This window comes from Chelonoidis abingdonii, chromosome 1 (genome assembly GCF_003597395.2).
Source record: "Chelonoidis abingdonii isolate Lonesome George chromosome 1, CheloAbing_2.0, whole genome shotgun sequence".
Lineage (NCBI taxonomy): Eukaryota > Metazoa > Chordata > Testudines > Testudinidae > Chelonoidis > Chelonoidis abingdonii.
Window position 1 is genome coordinate 104,239,554 of NC_133769.1, and position 12,532 is coordinate 104,252,085.

The 12,532-nt window shown below is 43.1% G+C and overlaps 1 protein-coding gene across 2 annotated transcripts in view; it reads right to left on the reverse strand.

The window, feature by feature from the left end:
- Window positions 1-9,687, reverse strand: part of CRY1 (cryptochrome circadian regulator 1) — an 83,850-nt gene extending 74,163 nt beyond the window's left edge. For both annotated transcript variants that reach the window (XM_032772120.2, XM_032772121.2), the window contains exon 1: window positions 9,530-9,687. In XM_032772120.2, the coding sequence (XP_032628011.1) occupies window positions 9,530-9,687 (158 nt within the window). The remainder of the gene's footprint in view (window positions 1-9,529) is intronic.
- Between the last annotated feature and the right edge of the window lie 2,845 nt (window positions 9,688-12,532).

A 12,532-nucleotide genomic window follows, 5' to 3' on the forward strand; every position in this document is an offset into this window, starting at 1 on the left:
CTATTATCAGCAGGAGAGAAAAAGAACTGTTTGTAGTGGTAATGAAAATGGCCCATTTTCAGTAACTGACAAGGAGATGTAAAGAAATGGGGTGGGGAGGGGAGCTGGAGCAATAAGCATGGGGAAATAGTTTTACTTTGTGTAATGGCTCATCCACTCCCAGTCTTTATTCAAGCCTAGTTTTATGGTGTCCAATTTGCAAATTAATTCCAATTCAGCAGTCTCTTGTTGGAGTCTGTTTTCGAAGTTTTTGTTGTTGTAATATTCCAACTTTTAGATCTGTAATCGAGTGGTGAGGGAGGTTGGTGTTCCCCAACTGGTTTTTGAATGTTATAATTCTTGACCTCTGATTTGTGTCCATTTATTCTTTTACGTAGAGACTGTCTGATCTGGCCAATGTATATGGCAGAGGGGCACTGCTGGCACATGATGGCATATATCACATTGGTAGATGTGCAGGTGAATGAGCCCCTGACGGCGTGCCCTGAATAGATATGTGGACAGAGTTCGTGACGGGCTTTGTTCCAAGCATAGATTCCTGGGTTAGTGTTTTTGTTGCATGGTACGTGGTTGCTGGGGAGTATTTGCTTCAGGTTGGGGGGTTGTCTTTAAGCAAGGACTGGCCTGTCTCCCAAGATCTGAAAGAGTGATGGATTGTCCTTCAGAATAGGTTGTAGATCCTTGATGATACTCTGGAGACGTTTTAGTAGGGGGCTGAAGGTGATGGCTAGTGGAGTTCTGTTACTTTCTTTGTTGGGCCTGTCTTGTAGTAGGTGACTTCTGACTCTGTCAATCTGTTTCTTCACTTCATCACCTGGGTATTGTAGTTGTAAGAACGATTGACAGAGATCTTGTAGGTGTTTGTCTCTGTATGAGGGGTTGGAGCAAATGCGACTGTATCATAGAGATTGGCTGTAGACAATGGATCAAGTGGTGTGGTTCGGATGAAAGCTGGAGGCATGCAGGGAAGTATAGCGGTCAGGAGGTTTAGTATAGGGTGGTGTTTTTTATGTGGCTATCATTTATTAGCACTGTAGTGTCCAGGAAGCGGATCTCTTGTGTGGACTGGTCCCGGCTGCGGTTGATGGTGAGGTGGAAATTGTTGAAACCATGACGGAATTCCTCAAGAGCTTCTTTTCCATGGGTCCAGGTGATGAAGATGTCATCAATGTAGCGCAAGTAGAGTAGGAGTGTTAGGGGACGAGAGCTGAGGAAGCGTTGTTCTAAGTCAGCCTGAAGATAGACTCTGGGAGAAGAAATGATCAGCCTCCTGAAGATGATTTACAAGTGGGCCCGTAGGATTTTTCAAAGACACGTCAACCTCCTGCCTGTCCCCAGTACAAAAAGGATTACAAAAAGGGCGGTGGGGGATCTACATACCTAACCCCACTACAATTTTCATTCCAACAAATTCCTACATATATGCAGCACTACAGAAATATAAGTACCTCTGAGCTGGACAGTGGAAGCCAACTGCTTTATTGGAAAGGAAAATTTTGGTCAAAGAAACCGAGAAAACTCTACTCAGCTGAAGAACATTATGTCCAGAAAAAGCAAGCAAGATCTGCATTTCAAGAGAACCATCTTAAAACTTTTGGGGTTTGAGGGAAGATATAGCATGTTGATAGGGAGATAAAAAAAAAATTTCCTGAATTTTGCTATTATCCCTTTTTTCTGCGCACCATATCATTGCTGGGGCAAGTAACTGGCGATTTGCCAGAAAATTTGAAGGAATAACTAAGCGAAAAAATCAGTTTCCTTAATTTGAAGATTTCTCTCTTCTCTCCAATGAAGAAAATGTCTTGAGTCAGGAAATTTTGTTTAACCTGACGATAAAAACTGTTTTTCCTGTAATATCCATATGGTACTACTCTTCAAGAGTCACTGGTCACTTCACAGAATTAAGATACTTCCATGACCTGACTGTCCGTATTCCCTATTACATGAAAGGAAAGGAAGACAGCAATCAGTAAATCAACTATATGTGGAGAATTGGTTAAAAAACAAAGATTCACTGATAATGTCACATATAAATGGTGTACCTGACTAAAGGAAAACATTTTATATATCTGGATTGCATGAAGGAAGCTGCCTTCATGTCCACTGAGTAATAAGTAGTTCCCAGCTGGGATTTCTTGGGTGTTATTTTCCAAAAGTCTTGATTTGACCATTCCATTCAGTTTTAGATTTTTCATCTTGGAAAGAGTCTTCCATTTTCTTGGCACCAACATAGACATCAAGAACAGATTAAGTCAGACTGCCACTATTTAATTAAAATAAATACTGGGCAAGAGAAGGAAGTTATGTCAGATTCTTGGTGGGGAATACGGGAAGAGAGAAGAGCTCAAATGCATATAATTCTATGGCATAACCATTAATAATTCCTTTCAGAACTCATTTCTCCTCTGATACTCAGTCCAGTCAGAGGTCCACAGTCAACTTTTCACCCATGAAATGCTGGATATTCCTCTGTTAGAGTTCGAGGGTACAAAATGAAGAAGAGATCTTGAAATTACTGATGAGCTCTCCCCGAAAACCACAGACCATCTTATTCTGAGGAATGAAAAGGCAGTTTATCCATTACTCACGGGATTGGTCTCTAAACAGTGTAAACCTGGACTAGAATTATTTCTCTGTCCTATAATAACTGAAACTTATGAAAATCAATTACTCAATTGCTTTTCTGAGAATTTCCTTAAGGTACCTCCTTCAAAAGGTGTTTGGATGATGATGAATGTGGATACAGGGATCTGCATTTCAAACCAAGCCTAATTTCAGGAGTATCTATTTATGTTGTATAATGAATAAAAAAAACCATACTATTATTAAAATGTAGCATAAAAATCAATGACAACTCTCATATTGTGCTTTTAACAGAAGTACATTATTTTCATCCACAGATCTCACAGTGCTTTAAAAAGCAAGTATCATTATCCCCATTTTACAACGAGGGAAACAGACACAGAAAAATGATATGACTTGCCGATGGTCACCCAGAAGAGCAGGGACAGAGCAGGGAACAGGCTGTTAGATGCCTAGATCAGAAGAACAGCACTTCTCAAAGTAAAAACTGAACCCAGAACGGCTGCTGCGTTTTAGTTCTTTTTTTTTTTTTTTTTTTAAAAAGAGTGTTAACTTCTCACATCTTGAGAGAGAGAGCTCTCCCTTTCTATTTATGTGCCTCTCCAATCTTCTCCCTTTTCCCTCCATATCTAAGGACACTGTGCTGTTTACAATTGCTGTCTGAAGTTCCTCTCCTCCAACTCCATCCTAGACCCCCTACCATTCAGCTTCTGCCTTTACTGCAACCGAAATCACTCACCATCTCTGATGACATCTTAATCAAATCTCAGAACCATCATTTTCCTCAACCTACCGGTTACCCGTGACACAGCTGACAATGGCTCCCCTTCTTGAAACTCTTGTCTTCCCTTGGCTTTCATGACTATCCTATCCTAGCTCTCTTCCTACTTTTCTAATCACTCTGTCAGCTTGACCTTTGGAGGATCCCTCTCCAACTTTCTGCAGGAGTTCCACAGAACTCTGCCACTGGTCCCTATCTCTTCTCCTTTTATCTCTGGATAATCTCATCTGCAAACACAAATTCAACAAGCAGGTCCCAGCACAGCGAAGTCCTTACCAAATAAAATGCACTGAAGTTATTATGTGCCTTCACAGTGAGAGACTTTCAGAATTGCTGGGGTAACCTAAGAGACACCTAAGACGGAAATTGAAGCACCAGACGTATGAATATTTCACACTTAATAATTCTTACAAACCATGAAGGCAAGTTTGTTTAAAAAGTTACAGAGGAATTAGATTAGAAAAGCTGAGAGCATGAAGGAACATGGGTGCTGGAACTGGGGGTGCTGCAGCACCATCTAGCTTAAGATGGTTCCATCATATACAGGGTTTACAGTTTGGCTGAGCAGCAAAGAATTCTGTGGCACCTTATAGACTAACAGATGTTTTGGAGCATGAGCTTTCATGGGTGAATACCCACTTCGTCGGATGCATGTGGTTGAATGGCTCTTAGCACCTCCACTATACAAACTGTTCTAGTGCCCCTGGAAAAGAGAAATAAATGCTTGTACCTCTACTTCTCTGATTGGGTAGAGCAACAGACTATATTAATAAGACTGGCAGTGCCTCAAGCCAGGAAGTTATGAAGCACAGGTTATGGAGAAACTTCACATAACGCCTCCCTCTCTCTCCCAAATGAAACCTTCTGTTATCAAAAAAAAGCACAGCACCTAACATTATAAGCTACTGAACACACCAAAATATTCCCACAGCTAAAGAACAATTCAGTTCAAAATAAAAATACATTAACTGTATGTAGAGTTAATAATATTTTCTCGTTTCAAAAAAAACAAACAAGTATTTTAAAGAAAACAGAGAGAAGAAACTAAAAAATTCTACCACATGAAATTAACAGGATGCCTAAGGTTTTCTAAAACTACTCCTTCATGCCAGCATCCTTCCCAACCAACAGGAATCAAGGAAAACAGAAGAAATGTAAATGATCAGCCAAACTGAATCCTTCCATGGCAAGACAATGAAGGAAAGAAAAAAAAATACGTGGAGATATTTTTATTAATCAAATGCCAAAACAAGAGTAAAAGCATTTTCTTTCATCCTGAAGACAAATGTGATCAGAGTGATTTGTATTCTTTGCTCGTTAACAGGCAAACATATTCAAAAACAGTCAATATGAGACAAAGTCATGCTCAGACCCTTTATAACCCATCCCGAAAAAAAAGTTATACTTTTAACTTTTGTATTTTGAGGAGAAAAGCTCACAAGTCATTCAGTTTCTTCTTAAACTATGGTTCCACTGTGAAATGAGAGCTACATCATTTTTTTGAGGGCAGAATTTAAACCATGTAAGGTAAAGTAAGAGTAACTGAACAGCCAGTTAGATTTCTTAATATATGTCAAGGGTGGCCAAACAGTGGCTCATGAGCTCTTTTACAGTTAATGTGCAGCTTGCAGAGCCCCCACACCTCCCCATTCTCCACCTAGCAGACTGGGGGAAAGAGAGATTGGGATCTCTGCCTTGCAGCAGTATGGTAGGGTACAGGCTTCTGCCCAATGGGCAAGGGGGTCTCAGGGCTTCAGCCTCATGTGGCAAACGTACCGGGGCTTGGGTCTTCAGTAGGAGCAGGACTGAAGCCCAGAGTCCTAGCAGCTGTGCCCCAGCTCTCAAACTTGTGAAGACTGTCATATGCGGCTTGGAGGGTCAATAAGTTTGGCTACCCCTGGTATATGTCAATGCCAGAAATGGAGAGAAATAACTCTGATATCAAGGAGTTAAGGACAAAACTTCCATTTTGCATCTTCCTGCCCCATGTCCTATCACTTTTTACATTGATTTAATCAATCTTCTGTTAGGACAGAATCTTACATTTGAGAATGGAAATGAAAAATTTGTTATCTAGAACCAGTACCTTGGAATGATCAACAGGGAGATATACTTAGGTGCCAATTCAACAACTTGAGAGGCAGAATAATAATCAAAAGCATGGCATTAAGTTTTAGAGGGTGTAGGAAAGAAGCCAAGAGAAAAAGAGGTCAGTAAGGCCATGTCACTGGTTAGTAATTACACTTGCTCAATATGACAACTATACAAAAATACTAATTCACACAAGAGTTACCTGCATGGTTAAGAGGAGAGTTTCCCATACAATATCAATATATTAAAGTATGCTCTCAATTTGCCAGGTTAAAAAACCCTGAAAACCAGAAACACTGCAAATGTCTCTTTATTTTGCACAACTTATAATGTGAATGGAGGAATCATGACTGATGTAAAGTCAGCTATCATAATGTAATGTTATTTCCAAGAAGAAACAAAACCTAGTCTCCTCTCATTTCTTTTCTAGTTTTATTACAGCACCTTTTTCTATGCCCACTCTGTTAACCATGCTTTATCTTCAAAGATAGATGAAAACCTGACAATGGTAGTCACTCCAGATGCACTGATTTTGAATTGAACAAAAGGTGACAGGGTCTGGAAGAGAATCTGGGTCACTGGTCCAGCCCTTTGCAAGACAAATATTTCTGTCTATACAAATTTCCTCAAGTTAAAACCCTTCCTCAAACCAATGCTAAACCCATGTTGATGAAAAAATGGCACTGTAAATTAGCGGCAGAAAAAGGAAACTGACAAGAAAGTTTAAGATTTTCAGTTGCTGAGTGAGCATCTGTTCCTATTCACACCGAGTTATTTTGTTGTTGTTTTGCCAATGCAATACCCTCTTCTGTAAAAAAACACGAGCAAATAACCAATATCTGAGAAGATAAGCACTTGACTGTCAATTTCAGCTGCTGAATGATAGCTCCAAACTGAAAGGGTCATCTTACAGGTCTTGTGCACATACTACAGCTGTTAAAAAAATGAAAACAAAATTATGAAAAAAATGTAAATTGTTTCCATTTAGTTCAAAACAAACTTGTTTGTTTATAAACTTATTGAAATCATTCTGGTAACTAGGTCTTGAGACTAGTTTTGTTGGTATCTTAATGGTTGCTGTAAATTTTACTTGAAAAAGTTTTACTAAAACACATAATAAAGAACTATGAAGCAGAAGGTAGAGTCTCTGGTACACAAACTGTGTTTATAGCAAAAGCCATATAGACACTGAAATCTGAAGCAAATCAAATGGTGTCTTAGGAAAGGGTGCTGCAGTATCTGAAACTAGTTCTGGGAGATCTCTGATCTTGTTGGAGAGGTGAAGGATTAGTACAGAGCAGGCATTCTTCCTTTTTTTTAAAAAAAAAAATTCTCCAAAGTCCTACGTTCTTCTTTTAGACTATAAGTTCCTCAGAGCAGGGATTGACTTTGTCTTCTGTACAGCACTAAGAATATTTTTAGACTAAGCAAGCTAACACATATGCTAAATATGAGTAATATACATTATACACATATAATTGTACACTGACTGGGTTGCCAGAAACCCAGAGGATGTTAGTATTAATATTAATGAGGCTCTTCTTCTTTAGTAGGTCCCATGAAGTTCACACATGCTCACAGATCATAAGCTTCCATGCTGCATATTGACCTTCTACAGACTAGGGACTACAGGAGTAGAAGCATATCTTGATTTCTTTCTGCATAATATTACATATTTCAGTATATTTAACATTCTTAATTCCTACTCCACTAACAAATAAATTTAGGAACCTGCAAAGTATTTTAAAAACATCAGACTTGCCTTATTCCTTTAGGCTGGCTCCAGCAGTAGAATGATTAGGAAATATAATTTCACAGCTTGTAATGGCATGTATGTAGTTCTACCATAAAAGCAGAAATCTCTGAATTGTTTATAAAGAAAATGTTTTTCAGTAGAAAGTATCTGCTGAAAACAACTTGTAAAGACAATTGTTGATCATCCCATTTGGAACCAGTGTCCAGCAGCAACCGTATTATACTGCATAATTCTAAATTGATGGTTAATGCATGTTTGTCAACAAAAATGAAATATCATAGGAAGGGTACTCTAGTACTTCTACCTTCTCAAGACTATAAATAGGACTACCATGAGCAGAAGTTGGCAACTTCCAAACATTTACTTCATGGACAAGCTAACTTCTTTACTCTAATGTCCTTGGATAGAGAAAATTATATAAAATAAAAGGAAGATCTTGTAGAGAAGGCTCTAAACTGGTAGCCTACTAAGCCAAAGTTCTCCTCTTAACTCTGCCAAACATTCCTTGTATAACTTTGGGTAAGTAACTTCATCTTTCTGTACCTCAGTTTCATCATTTGTAAAGTGAAGTTAACACTTCTCAGCACTACAGTTCTGTGGAGGCTAAATTAGCATTTATCCATCCAAGGACTACAGGCTCTTTGCTGATTCTACATGAATTCCAAGATATTATCAGTTTATTAGGAAAGGAAAGCCTTTCAGACAAATATTGAAGTTTCAAGTAAGCTCATCATTTTGTGGTATAACCTAGCCCCAGTACCCTCTCTCTTATTTCTTCTTTTCTTGCGATGTCATCTCTTTATTATACAGGTAACTTTAACTATGGAGCTATGACAGATAAGTGCAAAACTCAAAGCAGGATTCAATCTCTGGCTACAAGTTAGGTGTGATTCCCAGCTCAAATACCCATATTCACACTAACTCTCATCTGAATGTGCTACACTACTCTTTTTAGCACGCTAGCTCAGATGAGAGCTTCCACAAGTGTGAAGATGTAGCCACTGTTTGGTATGAAGTTCGTTAAACTTGCATCTTCCTGAAAATGTCATCACTTATACTTTTCAGGATTGAACGGATTTTCTGAGAATTTACAGATAAATCTGTTAAGCAATGTGTCAAAAATATTAAAAAGCCCTTTCGTGAATTCAATACCTGGTGTCAGTGCATTTTTTGCCTCAAAATAATCTCAGCTCAGGTATTTACAGGAAATAACTGACCCACTCTTCTCAACACCAGTGAGGCCTTAGCTGAAGCACTGCATCTGGGCCTGGGAGTCAAATTTATGAACAAATTGGAAAAAGTCCAGAACAAGAGTGATGTTCTTTTTTCTAAACTTTTCTTTTCTCATAGCTATAACAAATTGTTCATGTTTAGTCTTGAGGGGGAAGAAAAAAAAAAAAAAGAGTGATGGGGACCTGACAGTCCTCAAATAGGTTAAGAGCTGTTATAAAAAGGATGGTGATCAACTGATCTCTATGTCCACTGAAGGTAGGACATGCAATAACCAGGTTTAAATTCAGCAAAGGAGATTTAGGTTACATATTAAGAAAAACTTTGTAACTGTAAGGATAGTTATGAGCTGGAATAGGTTCCAAGGGAGGTTGTGGAATCCCCATTATTGGAGATTTTTAACAACAGGTTGGACAAACACCTGCTGTCAGGGATGGGTCTAAGTTTTCTTGGTCCTGCAACAGCACGGGGACTGGATTAGATGACCTCTTGAGGTCTCTTCCAGTCCTGCATTTCTATGATTTAGAAAGTAAGCTCTTTAGACTTGCATACACTAGTTTCTTTCCCTATAGTTTCCAGCCACTGCTACCAGCAATGCCCCTTTCCTGGAAGTCACAGTGGCTGAAATCACTAGTATTTAACGTACATCATCTAGATCACTTTGAATCATGATTACACAACACAGGGGGTTAAAAGCCAGGGACTAGCAGGAGCGCTGCCAGGGTGGCGGGGACTCCCTTATTTAGCGCTGGGACAGATTTTCTTTTGAAGGGGGGAAGCTCCTGGCACTCTGGGCGCTGAAGCTTCCGCTCCGGGCCGTTCAGCCCGGTGCCTTGGCCGCGGGCCGCCCAGCAGCCGGGTGACAGCACAGCTGGGAGCACTCAGGAGGCGGAGGGCGGTGTTGCTGTAGCTGGCACAGCAGGCCCGCCGCGCAGGCTGGGGACGGATTACCGCTGCCTGAGCCGCGGGCAGGCAGGGACCGCGGCGCTGAGGCTGCAGAAGGGCCAATAGGAGCGATGGGGGGAGGGCAGCGTGACCGCATATGTAACCAGAGGTTTACGCTCGGCCGGCCGGGCCCGCTCACTCACCGCCACCTGTTGATGCCCACGTTGGAGGAGCCCGCGAACCAGGGGTCGAGGATGTAGACGCAGCGCACGCTGTCGGCGCCCTGGATGCACTCCCGCAGCGCCGGGTTGTCGTGGAGCCGCAGTCCCTTGCGGAACCAGTGCACGGCGTTCACCCCCATGGCCGGGGGCGCGATCCCTCGCGGAGCGCCGGGTTCAGGAAGAGCCGCTGCGGCTCATGCCGGACGCGGCTTCGTCTCTCCCGTGGAGCCCTAACGCGGTGCGAAGCCCGGCCCCGCCGGAGCAGGGGGGGGGTGACACTGAGAGGCGAAGCGGCAACCGAGTCGCCCCCGCTGCTTGGCGATCGTGCGTTGGCGGTAGGATCCCGCGGAGGCGGCAGCGCGGCCGGCCGTCTGAGGGGAACACGTCACCCCGACACCTTCGCGCCAGAGGTCTCGCGCGCAGCCACAGGTGACAGCGGCGCCCGGGTGTCCAGCTCCAAGCGGCGGTGGCTTCCTCGCCAGTCGCCCTGTGACTGCGCCGGACTTCAGAGCCGACGGGCTCGTTAAGCCCCGCCCCGCCTTTCTATTGGCTGCTACGGCCCGATCTGCCTAGCCGCCCTCACGTTCCTAAAGTGTGTTTACTACCCTGAGAGAAGGGGACAGGGGCGTGCGCGGGCCGAGGGGCTGGATGACGGACCCGACAGGAGCTGTCGAGCTAAAAGCAAACAACCGATCCCGTTCCCGTGAACAAATCCGCCCGTCTGCCGGCTCGGTAACCGAAGTGAGGGGGGCGAAGGGGCGGCACCTTCTTGACTGTGAGTCCCACCCTTTTTGTCTCGAGGGCAGAGAAGCCCGGATGAGCACGGGGCTGCGAGGCGGTTCCTGGTGCGCCCGTGCGCGTGCCTGCGCTTGGCAGCAGAAACGTCTGTTTGTGCGCACGCTCGCCTGCTGCAGCGAGGGGGACGGCGCATTCTTGTGAGGGGCGGAAGGGCGCGCGTGCACGCTGGGGAGCGCGGGCGGTAAAGGGCCTGTTATGCAAAGCCTCCTGTGTACGTCAGAGGGACGCTCAGCAGGAGCGGTCACGAGCGTGCCCGGGCCAGGTTCCCACCGAGCTGTTCCTTGGTGCTTACGTCGCTGCGCAGAGAACGGGGCGAGCCCCGGGTGAGTCGCCGCAGGAGCAGCAGGCGCGAGCCCGCAGGGACACGGACTGTTGCTTACATAACAGCTGCACGAGGCGCACTTTTAGGGCTGGCGCCCGGTTGGTTCGCGGCCCGATCTTCCACGCACTTACCCCTGTGTCATCTCAACCGCTTGTAGCCTTCTTACTTGAGAGGTGCTAGAACTAGGTGCAGGGCCGCTCTGCCCTGGATTGAAGTGGTTTCCATTATATTCCGAGTTTACAGTTTGGCTAAATGGCTCTCAGCCGTCCCCCCATGCACATTGTTCTAGCCCCCAATGCACTTTCTTCGGGGCTGGAGTGTGTGACTTATACTATTTTGTATGATATTAAAAAGGTTTTTATTTTTCCTTAATCCCAAAGAGTCCCCCCGGGGTGCCTATTGCCCAAAGGAAAAATGAGACACCACGTGAAGCTAGCCCCAGTTGCTTGCCTAAGGCACATTTCCCCCTTCCCCAGTTGTCATTGGTCACTCAAATCCTGGTGGCCCCTCACTTGAAATTGTCACTGGAATCCTGGCTGCACCCCACACACAGTAGAACTCTTCCTTCCCCACCCTCCAGCCCAGGCTGCCATCTCCACTTTTCTCCTGTCTGTGTCTCTGCACCACATCCACACCCCACTTTTTTGAAAAAGTTGGCAAGAACAAAGGGGATAAATGCCCACTTTTGCCAAAGAAATCAAGATGGCTGGGACTGAGCTTAATAAAGGGACTGTCACAGCCAAAACAGAACACATGGTCATCCTATAAAACACCATCTTTCCTTTGCACAGTTTGTAATCCACCCACTGCTACACTGGGTCAGCTAGCACATAACCCAGCAAGTGAAAGGATTAGCAATAAAGGCAAAACTATGGGCATGGCTATGCTACAGCTGACTAGCTTCCTTCAACCTAGCCAGATCTAGGTCAGCTTTTGTACAGCACTCAGTGTGAATAGTTCATAACTCTGAGTAACATAGCTATGTCAATTATAGGCATAGACTAGACCTAACTCAAGGCCATGGTTCCTGGTGAATGATCTGCTGAAAGAAAAAGAAAACCAGTAAAAGATACCAAGAAGTACATTTTATAATCAACTTTAATAAAAAACTTGTGTTCTTTTAAATACACCTTTCATTACCAAGGAAAGAGATTTCCCCTACTCCATTTGAGACACTTGTCAGATTTACCTTTATATATTTTTTTATTTGTACTTTTGTATTTACTTTCCATACTTGATCTGTTTCTTGCTCAAAAGAGCTTTCATGTTTAAGAGCAGCATAAGCCCAGACAGTACATTTTCCTGTCAAACTCAGCCATTATTGTTACAAAGAGAGAGTAGGAACACATAAAGGAGACCTTAAGCAGAATAATATTCCTACCAAAGATTAAGATAATTCATGAATTGAAATAGGTCATTTTTTAAAAAAGTATCCTCTACAAGCAGAGCTTTGTAAGATAGCATTTAAGGCAGTTGAATGCAGTATCACTGTATTGACCTTCTTTTCTCACAAAAGGAAGTCCTTTTTTATGGAACAGGTTACAATGATTCTCTTGTTTAAACTAGAGATACAGGCATAACTAGTTGTCATAAACAGATAGTAGGAGTTAACAGAGCAGAAGTACTTTATGTCTCTTTTGACTGTAAAGGGTTAACAGGTTCAGTGAGCCTGGCTGTCACCTGATCAGAGAACCAATCAGGGAACAGGATACTGTCAAATCTTGAGGGAGGAAAGTTTTTGTGTGTGCTGTTAGTTTTTGGTTGTTCTCTCTGGGTTCTGAGAGTGACCAGACGTGCAACCAGGTTTCTCTCCAATACAGGCTCTTATCAGTTCAAAATAGTGAGTACTAGGTAGATAAGGCGAG